At 39.5% G+C, this 25,273-nt stretch overlaps 1 protein-coding gene across 1 annotated transcript; it reads left to right on the top strand.

Annotated features, from left to right (window-relative positions):
• The first annotated feature begins 1,377 nt into the window (after positions 1-1,377).
• Positions 1,378-3,837, top strand: LOC114307072 (uncharacterized). The gene is made up of 3 exons (XM_028252428.2): positions 1,378-1,513; positions 2,179-2,514; positions 3,680-3,837. Exons 1-3 carry the CDS (start codon positions 1,462-1,464, stop codon positions 3,835-3,837), a joined length of 546 nt encoding a protein of 181 aa, XP_028108229.2. The 5' UTR covers positions 1,378-1,461.
• Positions 3,838-25,273: the final 21,436 nt, after the last annotated feature.

Below are 25,273 nucleotides of genomic sequence, written 5' to 3'. Positions count from 1 at the left end.
TAAGTTGGCACAAACAATTCATTTTTAACTTCAGTGTATTTTTTTTTTTAATTTAAACAAAAATAAAATTAAAAAATATTTATCATGAGGACTGGTTAGACTTGTAAATTATTCCCAAACCTAATCTAATTAATAAATGGATTTAAAAAGGACAAATTATACTAATAGTCCCTATAGTTTCGGACTTGTATCACTTTAGTCCTTAATTTTTCAATTGTGACACATTTGATCCTGAATTTTGAATCTTATTCCAAATAAGGACAATTAAACTTACCATTGCTTAATTTCAAGGGCAAAATCGTCAATTTGATAAAATATAAACTAATTTTACAAAAATAAATGTCAAAAAAATATTTTAAAATTTTTAAAAATTATTTCTACCCACAAAAAATAAAATTATGTAAAATTGATAAAAATTAATAAAAATTACATGATTAATTTTTAAAAACTAATCTTACATGATTATCATCCAAATACACAATAAAAATTAATTTGGTTAAAAAAAAAATGTCTAAAAGATTTATCAATTTTATATAATTTTATTTTTATTAGTAGGTAGAAATAATTTTTAAAAATTCAAAAATAATTTTTTGACATTTATTTTTGTCAAATTATATTTATATTTTATCAAATTGACGATTTTACCCTTAACAAATCCAATAATATCTTCAATTGTCTTTATTTGGAACAAGATTCAAAATTCATGGTCAAATATATCACAAGTGAAAAGTTAAAGACCAAAATGATACAAGCCCCTAAACTATAGGGACCATTAGTGTAATTCACCCATTTAAAAATTTAGTCTAATTCGATCCAATAAACTTAAATATCAATCTTCAACTCTTAAAAATGCAACAACAATGATTCATCCCACTAAAAATATCACCACTAATAACACTAATGCATTAAAAAAGTAAAAAAAAAAAAAAAAATACAACTCCAAGATCAAAATATCACATCATTAATGACGGGACCTACTGCCACCTAATTAGTGGGAGCACTAATTAGTGCTCCCAAGCATTTTTCAAAATGCAATGAGTTGGAAGCGAACTCGAATCTTTCCCTGACTCAAAAGTAGAGCCGCCCTTGCATTATATACACCAAGAAGAAACCATAAAAATGATTTACATTGAATACAAGAAAACTTGTTCTTGCCAAGTGTCCAATTGTTCCCATAACTTACAAAGAACATCTAAAATGAACAAACAAATTATTAAAAAAAAAAAAAAACTAACCTAAGACGGTTTTGTTACGATCAAAACAACGTGTCAAATACTATTATTCTCGTTATTGTCTATAATGTCATTTTATATTAATTTTCACTAATCTCTCTCCTCTATATAAGCACACCACTTTCTATATCCCAAATGTGCCATACAAAACATTTTCCACTTCCATTCTTCAACATCTCTGAAAGACTCAACATTTTGTTTCAAAGCATCAAATTCTTCACAGAGGAAAATGGCAATGATCCTTTTCCTTGTTTTCTCTCTCTTCCTCCAAGGAGCTCTAGGTAATCCACAACCACAAATCTTATTTTATTTATATTTTGCATAACTTTAACCAAAATAGTGTTGTAATTATTCAATAATCTTAGCACATCAACTCAACAAACTAATATGATAGCACCTTTCAACAGATGACGGATTTTATTTTTGCTTTTGGACAAAATAGGGTTTTGTCTCCTTCAGTGACCTCCCACTTCTATGATTTAAATTGCTTATATTGTAAAACTTACTGAGTAGATTATTCATGTAAAAATTCAAATTGTTTATATCATATATATATATATATTTAAAATGAACATTAAACATAATTTATAAAATAGATTATTTAATTTTTTAAGACAAATATAATCCGAACATGAGATTCTTAATATCTTATCATTTTGAGTTTTTACATAAATATGACTACTCAGTTAACTTTATAAAATAAAGTCTCACCAAAGGGAACAACAACGTCTCCCAATCATCATTCTCACACTAACAAGAGCACTAATTACAGAATGGATGGATGGATCCGACTAAACCGACCTTGGATGGCCAAATCCGCTCCATCCATCTCTTTTTGCTCGAACTCATTAGTAGATGGAGATTACCAACCATCTTAGAACTACTAAATAATTTTTCATTAGGCTATTTATTTTTAACGTTAAACATCATGGGATATTCTATGTAGGTGATATTGTATGTGAGGAGTTGCCGGTCGGAATGTGCACCTTCTCCATCGCCTCTTCGGGGAAGCGATGCCTATTAGAGACTCAGACACCGTCGCCGAATGGAGGCACCGAGGCGGCATACCAGTGCAAGACATCAGAGGTGGTTGTGAAGAACATGCCAGAGTGGATTGAGAGTGAGGAGTGCATTAGTGCATGTGGAGTTGATAGATACTCAGTTGGGATCTCATCGGATTCACTCATCGAGCCTCAATTCACCTCCAAGCTCTGTGCACCTCCCTGTTACCAAAACTGCCCTAACATTGTTGATCTCTACTACAACTTGGCTTTGGCTGAAGGTGATATGCCTTTCCTTTAACTCATCATACTTTTTGTACTCTAACTGTATCATCAAATCTGTGTCAAAAAAGTAGAGACAAAATTTTTACCAAAAGATTTTATTTTATTTTTATAATTAAAAAGGATTGAAATAGGTTTTTAGGACAAGTTTTAAAAAATTTAAAAAGATTTAATGATTTTTTTTTTTTTTTGGGGGGTAGGGATTGGAGTGTTCCAAATCAAATCAAGCTTTAAATTAAATTTTCATTAAAATTTGATGACAAAAAAAAGAAACAAAAGAAAAAAGAGTAAAGATTAAAGATCCTCTAATAATATCGTATTTAGGTGTAACAGTATTGCAATAGTACAATATAGTTAAAAAAAATACTTTCTCCAACATCATAGTATATTGCTTTGTAACACTTTGTTATTTTATGTGCCAAATTTAGCACAAAAAGTAGCATATTGCTATTTTATCCTACACCTTGACTAATTATTATTATTATTTTTTTTTTCTGTTGAAAAAAGTACATCTATTGATTTATTATTTGTGTGTGTGTGTGTGTGTGTGTTGGGAGAGGGATAAAATTACATGGATACCATTAGTTTAATTTATCATTAATTACAATTATGTTAAGTAAATGAGAGTTAATTGTACATAAATAAATTATGATAAATTAAATATAAAATTTAAATTTAAATCCATGAACAAACCCATTTATTTAATTTGTAATTTTTTACTTAAATAAATATATTAAAGAATTATTACTAAAAATTTGTGACAGATAACAATAAAAAATACTACACTGTTAGAGCATCAATGTCATTTTAACACAATAAATACTGCTAAAGCAACTTGTAACAAATTCAATTCATATAATAACGCATCAATGTCATTTTAACACAATAAATACATACTGCTAAAACAAATCAATGTCTTTTCAATACAGTAAATACCATGTACTGCTAAAGTAACTTGTAACAAATTTTTATAATAGTACACTTTTACTATACTAAATAACTCAAAAAATATTTAATTGAATTTTTTCATCTAAACAAGACGATGATATATCTTCTAGAGTATGATGTTATTCAATAATTGTCTTTTACTTTTAAACAAAATAACAAAAAATTTCTTAAAGATATTTTTATTTACAAAATGAAAATGACGCATGAACAATACAGGAACATCTTTACCGGAGTTGTGCAAGATTGAGCAAACCAATCCACGCCGTGCAATGATTCAGATTTCAAGTTCCGGTTCAGCTTCCGGTCCAGTCTCTGCTGCAGCTTTTGGTCCGGCCTCTACTGAATCCCTTGCTTGTTCTCCAGCTTCTATTTAATCAATTGTCACAAATACATAATACATTTCCAATCCAGCAGATCAATTAAGTTACTTTTGTTTAGTAACATTTATATATATATATACATGTATATCATATGTGTGAAGTAATACTTGAGAGAGAGAATGTATTATGTTGTTTATGATCAATTGGAATAAGATTTATTTTTTGTTACAAGATGAGATCATTGCCTGCATATCATATCACTTTTGATTTCTAATAATTAATATTCTCAATGGATTTCACTAATTAATTGGTTAATTTTTTTAATTGTCAAGAAAAGTACATAGAAACTCTATGAAATAAGGGTGGTGCGTACATGCACTAATTGATTTACCAATTAGTGTACCAACATATGTTATGATATTATTATTGACTCTACCCATTATACAAATTACAAATACTTAAAATCTCTAAAATTATCTTACATCATCTGTTAGTACACTAATTGATATATCAATTGATGCATATAGTATTATTCATAAAATAATCATAATAAAAGGATAGAGGTGAAAGTCAGGCGATTTGGGCTCAATGCAAGACCTATCCAAGTCCAGCCCAAGTGCTACTCAGTTTTTCCTAGCCCATCCACGGTGGGCTTGTAGGCCTGAGATATTTATCGTAAGCCCGTTTCAATCTCAATAAATTTAGTTTGGGTTACAAAAAAATGGATATTATTCTTAATTTTTTATTTTACCGTTGTTGGACTAGAAGTCTTGAAATAATTTTTTTTTAGACTAATCATGACATATTCTAACTTGTTTTCGAATATTCATAAATTCTCAATTTAAATATATATATATATATATATATATCACTACAAAATAAAAATAATAATTATAACAAACTGTTCATAAATATTCCACTCATAAAAAGCATGGTAATAAACTATTCATAAAAATCAAATAAGAAACTACCATAATTAACATCCCACAAAACTAACTTTTTTCTTCTTCTTGGAGAAGGTATTATAAGCTCAAAATGTTAAAATGTATAAAAATATATATATATATATATAGAGGGAGAGAGAGAGAGAGAGAGGGGTGAAGTTTGGGTTGTTTGGATTGCCGAATTCTTTGTCCTGATCCAGCTTGGAGTTTAAAACACCTAAAAAAATTTAATTCAGGCCAATCTTATTGTTTAATATATCTTATACAAGTTTCATCTCTTAGATATATTAGACCCAAAAATGCTTGGACCTCCAATTAGAGATATCACTAGTGATGTAGCAATGGGTCCCACCCACTGTCACTGTCAATGTTGTGTCTTTTTCTTTTTTTTTCTTGTTCCTTTTCCACCTCATTAGAGGTGTGTTTAGAGTCTCTAATTTAAAGGCCTCTAGCATCACTGAATTAGACCCAAGAATTAAACTTAGTGGGGCCCAAGGATGTGTATGAACTAACTAACATGAATTTGTATCAAATTAATTTGAATAATGTATATGTAACCATTAGTATACTAATTAGTGTGTCAATTAATGATGTTACACAATTTAAGAGATTTTTGATATTTATAATTTGTATAATGAGTGAGGTCAATAATAATGTCATAACTATTGTTAATTGATACATGTAACACCACCGAAGAATTAATTTTATCTAACCCACAATTTTATATTAAAAAAATTGTTAACATTTTCCACAAGTTTTCCTGAAAAATTATGCAAATCAATTGTTCATTCGCCTAACATTTACTTAGTTTAATGGACATGTCGACATTTTTATTTGCGAGCATTAACATACCCACGTCCTCTTCCTCTCAACCCATGATATTATTTTATTATGGTGTACATACAATCTATTTAGTTCTATTTTGGAAATTGACTTTTTTTTTTTAATTTATTGATTTATTATAAAAAAAAATATGTAAAAAAATAGAGAGGTGATGTAACTTTAATAAGCAAATAAGCTAATAAGCTGGTTTTTTTTTTTTTTTTGTCTTCCCAAAAAGGCCTAAGGTGTTTGGATTTATTTATTTTTATCTTTAGTGAATTTAAATTTTTTTTTTTCCAAGAAATGTTAAACTTTTGGATTCTATTAAGCTAGATGTACCAAAAAAAGTAAAAGAAAAAAAATATAAATTTGAAAAAAGCCAGATTTTTGGCTTATTTTTTTAATTTTTTTTTTCTTTTTAGATTGCTCCACACAAGATGAACTAAAAAAATTAAAAAAAAAAAACTTTTGAAGAAAAATTACTAAAAATAAAAACAATTCAAAAAAAGTAATAATAATAATTTAACATAATTTTAAGTTGTTCTCATACACCGTGAAAAAATCAATTGGAAACAAGTTTTGCTTTGCATCGCATTTGCTGTGGAACACTTACATTGTTGTTTAAGCTCCACAGACCTCTTAAGTGCTCTCAAATCCAACCCAAGTATTATTGGAGGAGGAAAAAGATCATTTAACAACAAAGACAACAAGTATACTGGAGGAGGAAAAAAATATAAAGGAAAAGATTGGGACTTACAATTTAAATTTTACAATATGATAATTTATGTGTCGATTTTTAAATTATCACAAATTGAAGTAAAATTCAATTCCGTTATTATATCATTGTGGGTGAATTATTAAATCTTATAAATTGCTAGGATTTTTCAAAAAAATTTACTATTTGTCTTAAATATAGCTGCTATATTCAGGGGTGGAGACAAGTGAAGTCGAGGTTAACTTTTAGAAAATTATACTTTTGCATCTTGTAAAAAAAAATTGTTTCAATTTAAACCTTTCAAGTAATGTTGTGAAATTTTTATATCACTATTTTTTTTTTTTGGTATTTACACACAAGTCATAATTTATAAATTTATACTTCATTAAGTTCTGACTAAAATTGTTTAGACCTTCAAGTCCCATTAAATTTTTACGACTCCGCTATATAGCTCGAAAACGAGCCCCCCGAATCGCTCGAAATTGAAAAAGGTGATTTTGGAATGTTTGGCCCAATTGCAACATTGGTCAATTGACACCACACGCGACAAATAGAAGAAAAGAGAGAAGAGGAGAGAGAGAGAGGAACCAGTCGAAGAAGAATAGGTGAGAGCGACCACCGCTGAGATCAACCGGTGCTGATACTACTGACCTGGGTAACCACTGATGAGCAGCGAAAAACTTTGCCGAGCTCGCCATCCGGAAATCTCTGCCCACCGTCAGTGGGAAAACTTGAAAGCCTGTCACTATTCTTTCTAACAACCTCAGTGTCTCAATTTTATTTCTGAACAAACTAGATGAACTAATCAAAGCATCATCAAAATATCTCATTTCTTTTGGAAAAGTTGCGGAGAGATGATATTGAGAACAAAGAGATGTTCCTTTCAATTTGGCTTTCATGAATATCTAAAATGTCTGCAGCTGAGTTCTAGAGTTTTGATTGTATAGGTGGAATTGCTTTAGGATTATTTCAAAGCTAGTTTAATTATGTCCTTTAATTTTTACTTTTAAGCTCTTTGATTTGTAACATTTTTTATTCCTGATCTTGTGCGATATGCCTAACAACCATGAAACCAGGCCACGGCCATGCCATTTTCACTGTAGAATGCTCCCACTCATTCCACTTCCATTGCATTACTTCTAATGTAAAACATGGAAACCAAATTTGCTCTGTTTGCAGAGCAAAATGGAAGAAAATACCCTTTCAAAATACTTCCGATATTTCAAAAGAAAATGAGCTAAGAAGATCATATTATACCCATATTTACATCAACAACATATTCCTTGAATCATAGCTTCGAATGAGAGACGGGTTTCATAAACGAGTTGAATCGCGGTCTGACTGTTGAATTGCTTCTCAGAATGATATGGGTTTGCAAACAGTTGAATCGCGGCTATGGAGGATTTGAAGAGTTGAGAGAGTGTTGGGAATGAGAGAGAGTGTTGGGGATGAGATGAGATGAAAAATGAATTTTTTTTTTTTTGGATTCGGGTTGTTCAGGGGGACAAAATTCGAGCTGAAAATCATTTTCCAAATTTTTAATAGTTGAAATTGCCCTTAAAAAATGATTGTTCATTATTTATAATTATCTATAAAGGAACATTATGATTTGACATTTATTTTGATTTTCAAAACTTTAAAATATCAACTTTTAAATTGAAAAAAGTAAAAAGAAAATTATGAGTGAAAAAAAAAATTGAAAAAATTGAATTATTTTTTTGTGCAAAACTGAAAATTTGTGTCTATAAAGGAGCATGATGATGGAACATTGATGCACAAAATTTTAAAAAAAAATAAAAATGAAAAAACAGATAATGCTCTCAGTTTTAAAATTGAAAAAACTATTAATATTCTCAGTTTTATTTGATAGTTGAATCAAACAAATAAATAGAAGGGCAAAAATGTTTAATCTTATGCTTTGTTTTTTTTATTAGTTAGTGAAATAATTATTTGGAACATTACTATGCAAAATTGATATAATGTTCTTAGTTTTAAAAATTAGAAAAAAATGATAATATTATCAATTTTACTAAATAGGACTTATAGGTTCAAAAAATCTTAAATAGGATCTGAGTTACCATAATATTTGTAAATAAGACTTTTAGGTAATTAATTCATTTTTCATTTTTACCTTATGTGTGTGTGCGCGCGCGCGCGCGTGCGTGTGTGTCTGTGTGTTTGTGTGTTTAATTTGTCACTTTATGGCTATGTTTGGCATGTGGTTTTGGGGCTATTTTAGCCACAAAAAGAAAAAAATAGGCTAAAAAAGTCAATAAGACAAAATGTCATATTCAAATCATAATTATTTCTTTTTTTCTCGTACAAAAAAAAAAGAGTCAAAAAATTCATCCCAAACGAAACTTTTTAGCTCTAGGCTAATAGCCAAAAAGTCAAAAAGCCAACCTACATCGCAAACAAAGGCTATGTTAAAAATTTAGGAGTGTAAAAATGGCCCGCGACCTGGGATGGGCCGGGCCCATTTAGGCCTATTTGGACTCGAGCTCGAACCCAGGTAGAGATTTTGGGCCTAAGTCATTATTTTAAAGCCTGGCCAGGCCCATGGGCCTACTTAAGGCCCACTCAAGGCCCGCTCACGTGAGGCCTAATGTCTTTTTTAATAGAAAATAATAAAATCTTGGTAGGGAAAAAAAATTTATTTAGGCCGGCCCAGGCCCAAGCCCGAGCCCAAGCACAGGCCCACCGGCCCAAGCCCGAGCCCAGGCACAGGCCCACCGGCCCAAGCTCGAGCTCGGCTCACCGACCTGCCCATGGCCCAAATACCCTTGGGCTTGGGCCTAATTTTCTGGCCAAAATACCCAAACAAGACTTTTTAACTCTAGGTTAAAATAATCAAAAAGTCAAAAAGCCAACCCAATCCTAAACGAAGGCTATGTTAAAAATTTAAGAGTGTAAAAATGGCCCATAGCCTGGGATAGGCAGGGCCCGTTTAAGCCTGTTTAGGCCCAGGCTCGAGCCCAGCCCGAGACCTTGGGCCTCAGCCATTATCTGAAGCTTAGCCCGGCCCGTGGACCTACTTAAGGCTTACTCAAGGCCCGACCTGCCCGAGGCCTAATGTCTTTTTTAGTGAAAAATAATAAAAGTTTGGCAGAAAAAATTTAAGAAATTTTTTTTTTTTAGGCCTGCCCAAGCCCGGGCCGAGCTCGGCCCACTGACCCACCCAAGGCCCAAATACCCTTGGGCCTGGGCCTGGGCCTAATTTCCTGGCCGGTGGCCCGGGCCGACTTGAATCTTGGTAGGAACCCATGAGGCCCGACATGGTTCGGGTCGAGGTCAAGCCCGACCCCTAAAAATTTCTTATAAATTTTATATTATAAAAATGTTATATGTCATAAATTTTCTGTCACCTCTTTTACGAATACTCATAATTAATTTATTTATTTATAAATAATTATTATACAATTAATAACAATTAATAATATTGTTATGTGATTTCAAAGTGGTGAAAAAATAAATGATATATAGCAACCCTTATATATTATTTATTCACCTTTACTTTTATTTCTTTCTCTATATCTCTCTCTATATATCTTTTTATGTGTACATTATATAATTTAATTAATTAACTTAAACTTATATTTAAATATACTTTTTAGTTCTGTCTTGAAATAAAAATTAAATTATGAATTTTGTTTACATTTTAATTCAGTGCTTCTTCTTGGTTCTATTTTTCTAAAAACAGTTTTCAGAAAATTTTACTTTCTTATTTTTCGTATTTTTTTTGTTTTTCTGAATTTTTTAAATATTTTATGCAATTTTTTTACTTTTTAGACACACCTAACATAAATACACTTAAAAAGTAAAAAAAAATGTAAAAAAAATCTTTTAAAAATTCACTAAATACCAAAAATATAAAAAAAATACAAGAATTCAGTATATTTTTTGTATTTTTATGTATTTCTTAATTTTTTAAAATATTTTTTCATAATTTTTTTACTTTTTAGATACATCTAAGTAAGGTGCATTTAAAAAAGTACAAAAAATATTTAAAATTTTAAAAAATTCACTAAAAACAAAAAAACACAAAAACCAAAAAATTCAATTTTCAAAAAACTTAATTCAGAAAACTCAAACCAAACACACTGAATACTAACTACGCCACCAACAATATTATTTGTATCCGCTACGGTCGTGTTCCGATTTTCATGTAACCAAAGTGATGTCACTCTCCACCGGATTGTTTTGACTGAGTTAATTTGTTGTCCATATTATAAGTAAAATTTAGGGGAAATTAAAAAAAAAAAATGTTAGGGTTTGATCATTTTAATAAATTAAATTATGAATTTTTAATTTTATCAATTTATAACACTTTCAACTTAAACATGTTTGTACGAGCACAAAATATTGTTCTCGTATAATCCTGTTGATCAAGATTGCACTCCTTCGTACGTCGTCGCTTTACTCCCTGAAAACACAAACGTGAGCTAGCCGGCGGGTGTGTGCCGGATACCTCTCCGATGCCTAAGTCAGCACAATAGACAAATAGACAAAAAGTTCTGTGTATTCGGGAATCAAAGTTATGTTACCTCTCCATAGGTGATGTTATGAGTTTTTATAGGTTCCGCGTGGCAAAATCCTAGTAGGACTCTTACTCCTCCATGCAGAATCCTCCTAGGAATCATATTCCTGAAAGATAATGCTTATCCTTCAACACCCCCCTCACTACTTAAACCAAGTGAGATGGTTTTACCACGGTTGGATGTCAATACGACCGAGCTAACATGACCATGCTAAAGCCGCAGACTAGACCAAGCTCCAGCCAGCTCGGTTCTTCCTTTCACTGCGTGTACCTCCGTTTGACATACTCCAACTGTGGTGTTTACTTACTACCGTGCTAACCGTAGTAAACCCCCGACCAAGCTAACGATAGCTAAGTCCACCGCAAGAAGCCCAAATAACTTGGTTCTGAATACCACGACCGAGACAACTACCTTACTCCGTCTGGTGATTTTAATCACACTTGGACCGTGGTAACACTTGCCAATCCCTTTTCATACTTGGACCGAGCTAACTATGGCGCGCTAAGACCGCGCTAACCAAAGCGAGGTCCACCATGAGAAGCTATCATACCCTGGCTCCAAATACTACGACCAAGCTAACTATAGCGCGCTACGACTGCGGTGACCGTCATTACACTTGGACCGGGCTAACTATCTCCACTCCGACCGTGGTGACCATCATTACACTTGGACCAAGCTAACACTTGCGATCCAATTGCTAAGCTCTTTTTACCGTGGCTGACCCCTTTACCTCGGCTGACCCCTTTACCTCGGCTGATATCTTTACCTCGGCTAACATTGCGGTCAACCAAGTTACTTCGGCTCTTCTCTCCGTTTGACTACCTTGCTTGGTAGCTCGACCATGGCGTTGATCGCCACTAGGAAGTAGCTAAGTCCTCTAGCTAGGTCCCGTGGCTAGGTCTCATAGCTAGGTCGCGTAGCTAGGTCCAATAACTTGGTCCCATAGCTAGGTCTTGTAGCTCGGTCTCGTAGCTAGGTCCTGTAGCTAGGTCCAACAGCTTGGTCCTGTAGCTAGGTCCTATAGCTAGGTCCCGTAACTAGGTCCTAAAAACATCTTTGATTGCCACTCCAACCTAGCTCGGCCCAATTTGGCTACACAAATTACCCTCTCAATTGCCCCTTAATTTTATCGGCGTAGCATGATTTGGGATTACCTGTTAACAGCCGAGCTAAAAACTTCAACCCTTCAACCCAGCAATAACTTGGGGCGAAACCAACTCCCTGACTTAGTCAAAACTGAACTAAGAGTGCCGCACCATAAGCTTCAACTGGGTTACGAATCCCTCGTTCCACTTAGCCGAGTGAGGACTCCATTTGTTTCGCCTTTGTTTCTTTTAGCATGGTCCAACGATCCGTGCTTAATATTTTTCCTTTTCACTTTGCAGACTGACTAGGTTGGCCAGGCACACCTTCGTACGCTCAACCGTGATACTGAAGAGGCCCAACGAAAGACAACCGAACTTCAGACCGAAATCGTCCGCCTTACCGAGCTAGTCAAATAAGTGGAAGTAGATAAGCAAAAGGCCATGGTCAAACGGAAAGACAAGTACCTATATGTTACAATGTGAGGCTGCCAAAGACCTCTTCTTCAAGTGTGGGTAGAAAGCAGCTGTGGCGCAACTCGGTCATAGCCAAGAGACCGAGGTCTTCCTAAACCCTCCTTCATATTTTATACCGAGCTCCATGGTGGATTATGCAAATGCCATTCAGCAAAAATTTCTTCAAGCTGAGGAAGATGAAGCATCCTAAGAGCTTGATAACAACGCCCAGCTCGGTCGCCAGTCCATCTCTCCAACTCCAGTGGTCTCCATCCCACCTTTGCCTGTTGTGTCAGATGTGGTGCCTTCGACCGAGCTCAACCAAAGTGTGCTTGCCATAACCGAGCTACCTTTAGGTGAAGCCAGGGTTGAATTGGACGCCAGTTTATATGACCTCTTTGCATGACCATGTACTTTCTTTTCTTTGGATGCTAACTTTGGAAGCTTTTGTAACCGGGCTATGGCCCCTCCTTTTGTAATGCACTTTTGGAATGAAATCTTCAGTTTGGAATGAAATCTTCAATTTTCTCATCTTTATGTTCGGTTTATACCTGCATCCATTATTCAACTATAACTTGTATAAAGTATAACAATTTCTTTCCGAGATACCAATCTTGATCTCAACCTTGCAATCTACTTATACTTGCCAACCACTCTTTAGCCTAGATTCTTATCTCGGCTGAAGAGTACCAAAAGTTGGTTATTCCAGCCAACCACTCTTCAGCCTAGATCCTTATCTCGGCTGAAGCGAACTAAAAGTTAATTTTTTCAGCCAACCTCTTCAGCCTAGATCTTTATCTCGGCTGAAGAACAATGAATGTTGGTTTTTCCAGCCAACCTCTTCAGCCTAGATTCTGATCTCGGTTGAAGAGGGCTCAAAGTTGGCTATTCCGGCCAACCCTGAGTGAAGTGTTTAGTTATTCCGGCTAAACTTTTTTATTGCCCCCCAGTCGGGCAAAGACTTGTTGGTCAAACCTGTCAACTTCCTGCATCTTAGATCCTTATCTCGGCTTAGGAGAGCTAAATGTTGGTTATTCCGGTCAACATAGAGCTAAGCGTTTGGTTATTCCTGCCAAACTTCTTGATTGTCCTCCAAGTCGGACAAAGACCTGTTGGTCAAACCTGCCAACTTTCTGCAGCCTAGATATCCTTATCTCGGCTTAGGAGAGCTAAATGTTGGTTATTCCAGCCAACATAGAGCTAAGCGTTTGGTTATTCCTGCCAAACTTCTTGATTGCCCCCCAAGTCGGGCAAAGACTTGTTGGTCAAACTTGCTAACTTCCTACAGCCTAGATATCCTTATCTCGGCTTAGGAGAGCTAAATGTTGGTTATTCCGGCCAACATAGAGCTAAGCGTTTGGTTATTCCTGCCAAACTTCTTGATTCCCCCCCAAGTCGTTAAAACAACTTTTATAAAAGAAAACAATCTATGCTGAAAAGGAAACTACTTGTTTTATTGAGGAAAAGAAAAATTACAAGTAGTCTATAGGAAAGCTAAAAATAAAATAACTTGAGATTGACAGTGTTCCACGGCCTAGGGATAACCTTGCTATCTCCATCTTCCAAGTGGTATGCCCCTTTTCCTGCTAATCAACCACTTCGTATGGTCCTTCCCATTTGGACCCTAGTCTTGCTATCTCCGGGTGTCAAAGTATTTCCCATTACTTTGCGCAGCACCCAATCTCCAATCTTAAATTGCTTTTTATTCAGCTGCCTTGCCAACATCTGTGAACAGCTCCTTGTTCTCGAGTTCTTCCACCAGCTGTACATATCCTTTGGCAGCGCGGCTGCCATTTGCTGTGACGAAGCATTGTTTGGACATGATTTGGTCTCCAAAGACCTCTTCAATTACCCTGACTTCGTTGGGGAACCGCAATACTTGATGGTAACTTGAAGCTACCGATCGCATGGCGTGCAACCATGTCCTTCCCAATATTATGTTGTAAGAGGAAGGGACTTTCAATACCCAGAATTCCACTTGTTTTGTCATGGTTCCTGCCTTGACTGGGAGGATTATCTTGCCCACTGGCCACTCTGGTATTGAGTTGAATCCGATCAGGGAAGATGTTGCCGGTGCCAAGTCTTTGTCCTCCAGTTTCAATTGTTTGAAGGTTTCGTAATACATTATCTCACATGAGCTTCCTTGATCGATCAAAATCCGTTTGATGTCGAAATTCTTGACGCGTAGAGTGACGACCAGTGCATCATTGTGAGGGCAGTATATCCTTGCTTAGTCTTTGTCCGAAAAAGATATGACATTTGTGGGTTCTGTTCTCCCCCTTTTTGATGGTAGGTTGTGCACTTAGTACCTCCATTAAGTGCTCAACCTTTTTGATCATCCCCCTGAGCTCACATACTTGCTCAGGTTCGAATACTCCATGTATTACGTTTATTACACCTTGAGGTAGAGCGTCGACCGACATCCCGTTTGGGTTGTTGTAGTTCTGGGGGTCTGGCTCTGTCCCTCTTTCTATGTATTGGTCCAGGTGCCCAGCTGCCACTAACTCCTTCAAATGCTGCCTTAATGGTGTGCAATTTTCAGTGTGATGCCCCTTTTCATCATGGAAGGTGCACTACGACCTCTCGTCATAGTCTCTTTGCGCTTCTCCCAGTTTAGCAGGCCATCGGACGAAAGGTTCATTGCGAATCTCACTGAGAATCCGATAGATTGGTTTTTTGAACACCGTGATAATGGCAGTGCAGACTCTCAACCTCCTTTTGTCTTGGTCCTCTCCATTGTCCTGCCTGCCTCGCCCGTTTCTGCTTGGACATTCTACTGCGTTGACTTTTGCCGTAGTCTTTTTATCTGGTATTGCAGTTTTGCCAGATTTTACTTTAGCGTGGTTGCCATCTTCCTCCACACGAATATGTTGGTGTACTCTCTCCATCCAGGCTTCCATCGTATGGGGTGGCGTCATGGTGATTGAGTCCCTCAACCTGTTTCCAACTGGAAGACCTCTTTTGTATTGTGCGATAGCGAGATTGGTGGGGCAATCCCCAATTTGGTTGAAGGTCTCCCAGTAGCGACTGTTGTAGGATCTTAACGTCTCCTTGTCGCCCATGTCAATGGAGAGAAACTAGTCAATCTCCACTGGCATTTTGGTGTTTGTTCTGAACCTTGTTACGAATGCCTCTGCCAATTGTGCCTAGGAGGCGATGCTGCCTTCTAGTAGCCTTTCGAACCAGGTTAAACCTAGGTTGCCAAGGCTAGATGGGAATAGGATGCACATTAAAGCTTCGTTTCGCCGGTATACAGCCATAATCTGGCGAAAGTGGTTCAAGTGTGAGTAGGGGTCCGTCTTCCCTTCATAAGTGGTGAATTTGGGCTGAAGGAAGCCAGAAGGTAGGGGCGCGTTCTCAATTGCTGGAACGAACGGCGAGGTTCGTAGCTTCGCTAACGCTTTGTTCGTTGGTTCGTAAGCAGGGCGCGGTATTAGCATTCCTACCTCGATGCTTCTATGCGTCCGAGGAGCCAACCGTTGAAGGGCTGAGACTCTGCGCGCCCTGGTATCCTCCTTCCATCGCGCCCTTTCCTCAAGCACAGTCCGCAAGTCGGATGACCTGGGCAACTCCGTCTGCTTGGATGCCGTCTGGTGTGTGCGCGAGGGCCGATAGGTGCTTCCCTCAGTATATGACCTGTCAGTTCTCGTTCTCTCAGACCTGGAGTAACGAGTCCTGGAAGTCCTTTTTTGGGTATTTCCTGTTCTAAGGCTCCTACTCTCTGCTTGCGATGGCGTGGTATGCCTACCACGATCTTCCGAGTGGCGAGGGGACGTCTTGCTTTTGCGTCCCTCTCCTGTCGCCACCCCTTTTCCTTTCATCTGGCACTTCATTGATTCCATGTCCGCCACCATCCTTCGTATCAATTCATCATGCTCCTTCACGCGGTCCTCCAGAACTTGAGGGTCGATCTTGCGCCTTTGTCTTTCAGGACTTTGAGAGCGAGATCGACGGGGGCTGTTAGTTCGCCTCCCCCCGGTACCCTTCCAGGGGTTCTGTCGCTGGGGCTCCAAATCCGCCATAGGAGGGATGGAAGGAGAACCTTCGCGCCTCTCACCCCCCTCGGGAGTTTGTCCGTCGATGGCAGACTGCGGCAAATCTTCATTGTGCGCCATTGCTTCTGACTAGCAAGGAAAACTTGATCAAGAGGTTTTGCTTTTTCTGTGATTCCCACAGACGGCGCCAATTGTACGAGCACGAAATATTGTTCTCGTATAATCTTGTTGATCAAGATTGCGCTCCTTCGTACGTCGTCGCTTTGCTCCCTAAAAATACAAACGTGAGCTAGCCGGCGGGTGTGTGCCGAATAGCTCTCTGATGCCTATGTCAGCACAATAGACAAATAGACAAAAAGCTCTATGTATTCGGGAATCAAAGTTGTGTTACCTCTCCATAGGTGATTTTATGAACTTTTATAGGTTCCGCGTGGCACAATCCTAGTAGGACTCTTACTCCTCTATATAGAATCCTCCTAGGAATCACATTCTTGAAAGATAATGCTTATCCTTCAACACCCCCCTCACTGCTTAAACCAAGTGAGATGGTTTTACCACGGTTGGATGTCAATACGACTGAACTAACATGACCATGCTAAAGCCGCAGACTAGACCAAGCTCTAGCTAGCTCGGTTCTTCCTTTCACTGCGTGTACCTCGATTTGACATACTTCAACTGTGGTGTTTACTTACTACCGTGCTAACCGTAGTAAACCCCAGACCAAGCTAACGATAGTTAAGTCCACCTCAAGAAGCCCAAATACCTTGGTTCTGAATACTACGACCGAGATAACTACCTTTACTCCGTTTGGTGATTTTAATCACACTTGGACCGTGGTAACACTTGCCAATCCTTTTTCATACTTGGACCAAACTAACTATGGCGCGCTAAGACCGCGCTAACCAAAGCGAGGTCCACCATGAGAAGCCATCATACCTTGGCTCCAAATACTACGACCAAGCTAACTATGGCTGTAACAAGCCCGCGGGGGACCTCGCTACAGCTCGGACTCGATTTTGTTGTCACGGTTCTAAATCTGAACCAAAGAGTCCAAATCCGGCAAATCGTTTTGAGAAAACAGATTTTTGAAAGAAGTGCCAAACATGGACTGCTTTGCCAGATACAGAGTCGCCACCTAAATATTTTATTTTGGGAAATTTAGGAAACCCTGACTCGGTGCCAAAAGGCCACGTGTCCGTCATCACCAAAGTTGCCTCGGCTCGGGAACTTGGGTACGATTGGGGAAGGTCACTTCGTGAGCACCCCCGCTCGCCCGATCAAAGATCGGCCTCTACTAACCGTGATATCTATTTTTGAAAACTTTGTGTGTTCTTATTCCGGTTATTAGCCTAGGTTACTATGTGATGCACACAGCATATAAGTATAGACTGGATCGCCCGAATTGGAACAAAACATTTCATGCTTGTTTATTTGAAAGATGATTTGCTACTCGCAAGTAGGCTTAAAATGCAGATTTTACCACCCGCAGGTGGGTTTAGAAAAGATGGTTTTGCCACTATCTAGTGGGCTTAAAACAAACAGTCGATGATTTATTCCAATCTAAACAACTCAACCTTCACCCACAGGCATTCAGGCAGATATATCACATAAGCACATAGCCTCATGGTAAGCATGCTATTCATGGCAGTCACTCACACGCATGCGAGGATGCTAAAGCATAGAACTTACCGAGTACTCCAAGCCAAAATAGGAACTACATTAGAAATCATGCATGATCCTAAGTATACAAAAATGCTTAATGCAACACATGCAAAATGCAACTATAGTAGGCTCGGCTATTCTAAGATGGCATATGAAATGCTACAACTAACATGTATTCAACTTGGAATTGAAAATACAATGCAGTTAGTATGATGCGCCGAGCCCGGTGCATGCAAAACAGATGAATGATGCAAACATGCTGTCATACTGTATGCTAATTTAAACATGCCCTAATCTAACCATCATAAGCGGATAAATAAAAGGGAGAAAGACGTGGGGTTGGAAGACATACATCACACTCACGCACACTTATTACAGTTGTGCCCTCAGTCGGAGGGTCCGAATAAATAATACAGTCCAAATATTACAGTCCCCAAAATAAAAGAATATTACAGTCCAAAATATTACAGAATTCTAATTAATTAATGAATTAACTAGAAAGCAAATAAACTGGCGTGCAAGCCAGGGACTGCCTTGCTTCTGGTGGATGATGCATGTCCGGATTGTCTTGCGCGGAAATCCACCGGAATGCCCCAATTAGCCTCTGTTTACACCTGTTATTCTTGAAAAGCGTGCCAAGTCCCGGAAAGTTGCTGATTCCTGATTTTGCTGCAACAGAGAGCAGGAAAGGGGCATAGCAATGTATTTGCACAAATATATGCATGTCTCGATCCTCGTGCCACCAATCACGCATACCGAGACATGATGGCAGAGGAGTCGAAATGCACAACTCAATATAGGATGAATGCACATGAAACTACAGCTAAAACCTAACTCCATCATGGATAATCCGGAGTGTCGGTGACTGGGGAATTGAGACACATTCCGTCACTCGGAGTACGAAATGTACCTCGTTTCCCGTGCCCGGACTAACCCCTATTCCGGACACGATGCAATATGCATGATATGCGTGAAATGCAACTAAGATACAATCCTAACATACTCAATGCTATGAAAAAGAGATGCCTCGAAATGCGTGCACGCAGGCACGCAAACCGAGAAAATACAGAATGCTATGAAATGAGATGCTTCGAAATACGTGCACACGGGCACGCAAACCGAGAAAATGGCATGTGTCTCGAAATGCGTGCACACGGGCACGCAAATCGAGGCGATGATGTGTGTCTCGAAATACGTGCACGCGGGCACGCAAACCGAAGCGATGATATGATGATGCAAATGACATGGAAAATGAAACATGGACTTATACTAACATGAGAGAGCCTCAGCCGCACTCACATAGGATGCCGACGGATAAAAATGGAGTGCCTCGAAATGCGTGCACACGGGCACGCAAACCGAGGCGGTGACAGAATGTAATGGAATGACATGGAAATGACGAATGGGCTTATACCAACATGAGTGAGCCTCAGCGACACTCACATCGGATGCCGACGGCAGAAAATGAGGTGCCTCGAAATGCGTGCACACGGGCACGCGAACCGAGGCGGTGACAGAATGTAATGGAATGACATGGAAATGACGAATGGGCTTATACCAACATGAGTGAGCCTCAGCGACACTCACATCGGATGCCGACGGCAGAAAATGAGGTGCCTCGAAATGCGTGCACACGGGCACGCAAACCGAGGCGGTGCATACGCAATGCAAATGACATGGAAAATGACAAATGGACTTATACTAACATGAGAGAGCCTCAGCCACACTCACATAAGATGCCGATGGCAGAAAATGAGGTGCCTCGAAATGCGTGCACACGGGCACGCAAACCGAGGCGGTGCATACGCAATGCAAATGACATGGAAAATGAAAAATGGACTTATACTAACATGAGAGAGCCTCAGCCACACTCACATAAGATGCCGATGGCAGAAAATGAGGTGCCTCGAAATGCGTGCACACGGGCACGCAAACCGAGGCGGTGCATACGCAATGCAAATGACATGGAAAATGACAAATGGACTTATACTAACATGAGAGAGCCTCAGCCACACTCACATAAGATGCCGATGGCAGAAAATGAAGTGCCTCGAAATGCGTGCACACGGGCACGCAAACCGAGGCGGTGCATACGCAATGCAAATGACATGGAAAATGACAAATGGACTTATACTAACATGAGAGAGCCTCAGCCACACTCACATAAGATGCCGATGGCAGAAAATGAGGTGCCTCGAAATGCGTGCACACGGGCACGCAAACCGAGGCGGTGCATACGCAATGCAAATGACATGGAAAATGAAAAATGGACTTATACTAACATGAGAGAGCCTCAGCCACACTCACATAAGATGCCGATGGCAGAAAATGAGGTGCCTCGAAATGCGTGCACACGGGCACGCAAACCGAGGCGGTGCATACGCAATGCAAATGACATGGAAAATGACAAATGGACTTATACTAACATGAGAGAGCCTCAGCCACACTCACATAAGATGCCGATGGCAGAAAATGAAGTGCCTCGAAATGCGTGCACACGGGCACGCAAACCAAGGCGGTGCATACGCAATGCAAATGACATGGAAAATGCAAAATGGACTTATACTAACATGAGAGAGCCTCAGCCACACTCACATAAGATGCCGATGGCAGAAAATGAGGTGCCTCGAAATGCGTGCACACGGGCACGCAAACCGAGGCGGTGCATACGCAATGCAAATGACATGGAAAATGAAAAATGGACTTATACTAACATGAGAGAGCCTCAGCCACACTCACATAAGATGCCGATGGCAGAAAATGAGGTGCCTCGAAATGCGTGCACACGGGCACGCAAACCGAGGCGGTGCATACGCAATGCAAATGACATGGAAAATGACAAATGGACTTATACTAACATGAGAGAGCCTCAGCCACACTCACATAAGATGCCGATGGCAGAAAATGAAGTGCCTCGAAATGCGTGCACACGGGCACGCAAACCAAGGCGGTGCATACGCAATGCAAATGACATGGAAAATGCAAAATGGACTTATACTAACATGAGAGAGCCTCAGCCACACTCACATAAGATGCCGATGGCAGAAAATGAAGTGCCTCGAAATGCATGCACACGGGCACGCAAACCGAGGCGGTGATAAAATGCAATGAAACATGGAAAAAATGATATACAAGCATGCCAATGGAATTTCAGCAACAAAATATGGGGGAAAACAGTCCCGAAATGAAGCGAAATGACATGAAATGCAAGGAAAAGTCCCGAAATGCAACATTAGGCATCCGAAATGGCCTATAGCCATGCTAAACATGCATAATATGGACATGCAATGCAAAGACAGAAGCTAGACAGTCCCAAAATATGCACTTTCACAGTTATAAACATGGCCAAACAGCAAGCATAGGTAAGGGAAAAATAGCATACAAGAATAGGGGCCAAAAGAGGGGTAATGAAGCAAGTGGTATAAGCTAAATCCAAACTGAAAAATTTCTTTCTACAACACTCAAGATGGGCCAAAAATATGAACATTTACAGTATATGGCAGCCTCAAAATCAGTATACAAACATGCTAAAAATATGATGCAAAATGAGGCTCAAAAGGTGCTAAAGCATGAAGTATACAAAATAATCACCAAACAGAAAAAAAGTGTGAATAAAACATGAAGTATAGGCCAAAATAAGGCCACTTTCAGTTCGGACCAAGGTCCAAAAACAGAAGCAAAGAGGGCTATTAATTTACACAAAAATGGGGCCAAATAAGGGATTGAACTACAAGTGACATATAGAGACACCAAACAATGTTGAGCCCTTCTCCAATGTTGAAGAGGGGCTCAAAATAAGCCTTATATCAGTTTATAGAATGCTCGAAAATAAATTGCTCATGGGTCAAAAGTAGCATGCAAAAACATGACATACAAGAGGGTCAATGAAGCAAGTGTATTATGGAGGGCTCAAACAGGGTTGAGCCCTTAATGAGAAGTGAAGATGAGCTCAAAAGATGGCCCTTTTTAGTTAGGGCCGGAGCTTGAAACAAAAAGGAAGTGAGGCTTAGAAATGGATCAAGAAAAAGGGTCAAAAGGGTAAAAGTGTAACTTACCCTTGAAGATTCGAATTTTTGTTGCTTCTTGGGTTGATTTGCAGCTTCTTTAGCCTTCAAGAATCCCTCTTAGCTGCTGGAAATGAGATGGTGGTGGTGGAGCTTGGTGGTGTAGAAGGAATGAAGGTTAAAAAGTTAGGGTTTTTTGAAGAATTGAAGAAGAAGACAATGGAGTTTAGGGTTTATGCTTGGAGAAGAATTTTTCTAACCCTCATGAAGAAGACCCTCAGCTGGTTTATATGGTCAAGAAAGGGGTGTAAAAGGGGGGTCAAATGGAGAGGAAAACTCTCTCCCAAAATATCCCCCGGATACAGAAAATATCTAGGGGATATTGCCCCACAGCTGGAAAGGGCACAGTGAGGAGAGCACGGCCGGCCGCTCACTTTGGCCGGAGGTGGCCGGCCGGCCACACCCCCTAGCCGGCCGGCTAGGGGTCAAAAGGGTCAACCAGCTTTTCTGGCCGGCCAGGTATTGGGGAAGTAGCCCTATGTGTGTATAACACAACCATGTAATTGAAATTCCAAGAAAGTGGGCCCAAGGGGTTCAACAATGGCTCGGAAAGAGGGGGTCAAAAGGGTCAAGTTGACTTACTGGCCGGCCATGAACTTTTAGGAGCCTCTCAGGTGTGTACATCACAGATATGTGGTTCAAAGTTCAAGAAAAAAAGTCCAAGGGGTTCAACATTAGCCCGGAAGAAAGGGGTCAAAAGGGTCAGGTGACCTTAATGGCCGGCCATGAACTTTTAGGGGCCTCCCAGATGTGTAGATCACAGATATGTGGTTGAAAGTTGGCAACGCTAGCTCTAAGGTATTCAACATTAGCCCGGAAGTGCGAAAAACAGGCGCCGGGAGGCTCGGGAGGAGAGATAACTGGTTGCTGCAACAATTGCTGGCCTCCCACCCTTCAGTGACCTTCCTGGTGATAAAACAGAGGTACCTGCCAAAAATGAACGAAAACCGATGCAAAACGAATGTTCCGGAGCCAAAACACGCAGTTCGGGGTCCCGGAAATGGGCTGTTAAGGACCGAAAATTGTATTCGACCTCGAAGTGGGTTTCTTAGCCCCCAGTGTCCCTCAAAAGGGATGAAATAAGATGTATGCCAAAAATTAGAGCAAACGGAGATGGTTAGGCGGTCCCGAACCGAGGCACACGGCCTGACGGCTCCGAAAACCGGGAACCGGACTCCGAAATGGGAAAAATGGCCTACGGCCACCAAACGTAGCCCACGGGCACTGAGAGATAGTCTACGGGACCTCTCCCTTCCCTCAGGAAAAGAAACAGAGAAAACCGAGTCTGGTTCGCAAACCGAGACAAGGCACAGAAGAGGGTTCAGAAATCCGGAGGCGGGGCTCGCAGCCAAGACTCTGAAACTTCTGAACGAGCACATTATGCAATATCACCAAGTGCTCAACTGGTGACGTCTGAGTCTCAAGGTCGGTCAAAAATGGGGTGTCTACAGTTGCCCCTCTTTGACAGAACTCGGAAGTCACAAGTGACGGGAGTGAATGTCAAAGCCCAGAGACGACCCATTTTTGACAAGGCCGAAGACTTAGACAAACATACAAGATAAACAGAGACGTGCCCGCAGGCAGGGGGGCAAAAATGCAAATGATAATGCAAGAAGATTTTGAAGATTGGACTTATACGCTGCGCGAAGCCGGTTTTGAAAGTTGGACTTATACGCTACGCGAAGCCGGTTTTGAAAGTTGGGGATTCATACAATGCACTGTAATGTAGTGACTAAAATGCAATGTAATGGCCTAGAGGTAAAGGTACCTCACAGGGGTAATTGGCGATGACTTACCTCATGCTGTTGGGGATCTTCCGCTTCTTTTGGTTGAACTGCAGGTACAACTTTTCTCCCTGACCATGGTCGCAGCTTTCCCTATTCTCCAACAGGGTGACAGACTAGGTTGGATCAGTATCCAGAATTGAGGTGCATACAGGCTATCTCAACCTATGGGGCTTCCATACAGATTTCAAGCCGAGGACACGCCTCTGGGTATTTAAACCAGACTTTAGTCACGGAAATCCCGAACCTTTGTGTTCTAGGCATGAGCCATTCGAACTCTAGTTTCCACCGTCGCAGTTGGTCTCCTAGGAACTCACTGCAAACACAGGCAGGTGGCTATACCGGGCCACCGGAAGTCGTTCGGGCACGACAAACACCAAAGGAATTACACCTTTAGAGGATTTAAGGTCTCCTAGACCAGGAGTGCATAAGATAGTGCGAATAAAGATGCAGGATTTAAGGTCTCCGCAGACCGGAGGATTTAAGGTCTCCTAGACCGGGGAGTGCACAAGACAGTGCGATACAAATAAGGTGCGCAAGATAGCGCGATACAATGCACTAACAAGTACAGGTGAGATGCGCAAGATAGCGCGATGGAATGCATGCAAAATGCAAATAAGGTGCACAAAACAGTGCAATGCGCAAGAAAGCGCGAGTGATTTGAAATGCACAGGACCGTGCGATACGCTAAACAGCGCGATTGAAATGCACTAAACAGTGCGATTGATTCGAAATGCACAAGAAAGTGCGATTGAGATGCGTAAAATAGCGCGAAATGTAAACTGCACAAAACAGTGCGATGCCCAAAATGGCGCGAGTGATTTTTGAAATGCACTAAACAGTGCGATACGCTAAACAGCGCGATTGATTTTGAAATGCACTAGACAGTGCGATACGCTAAACAGCGCGATTGATTTGAAATGCACTAGACAGTGCGATACGCTAAACAGCGCGGTTGAAATGCACTAAACAGTGCGATACGCTAAACAGCGCGATTGATTTTGAAATGCACTAGACAGTGCGATACGCTAAACAGCGCGATTGATTTGAAATGCACTAGACAGTGCGATACGCTAAACAGCGCGATTGATTTGAAATGCACTAAACAGTGCGATACGCTAAACAGCGCGATTGATTTTGAAATGCACTAGACAGTGCGATACGCTAAACAGCGCGATTGAAATGCACTAACAGTGCGATACAACCACAAGATGTACAAGACAGTGCTAGTGAGATACAAAGTGTAAGTGCACAAGATAGTGCGAGTGAGATACAACCACAAGATGTGCAAGACAGTGCTAGTGAGATACAAAGTGTAAGTGCACAAGATAGTGCGAGTGAATGCATGTTCTATGCAAATGAGGTGCATTTTCTATGCAAAAGATACGAGCATATTCTATGCAAGTATGGAAGAGTGCATTTTCTATG

Source organism: Camellia sinensis, chromosome 3, assembly GCF_055761805.1.
Source record: "Camellia sinensis isolate YWXY chromosome 3, ASM5576180v1, whole genome shotgun sequence".
NCBI classification, from domain to species: domain Eukaryota; kingdom Viridiplantae; phylum Streptophyta; class Magnoliopsida; order Ericales; family Theaceae; genus Camellia; species Camellia sinensis.
This window is presented reverse-complemented; position numbering and strand designations above follow the sequence as displayed.

Excerpts from the sequence above, each read along its gene's own strand:
- LOC114307072 (XM_028252428.2), top strand. The coding sequence starts at position 1,462 with ATGGCAATGATCCTTTTCCTTGTTTTCTCTCTCTTCCTCCAAGGAGCT. Across the intron at positions 1,514-2,178 it reads CTTCCTCCAAGGAGCTCTAG|GTGATATTGTATGTGAGGAG; the intron begins GTAATCCACAAC and ends TATTCTATGTAG. Across the intron at positions 2,515-3,679 it reads CAACTTGGCTTTGGCTGAAG|GAACATCTTTACCGGAGTTG; the intron begins GTGATATGCCTT and ends TGAACAATACAG.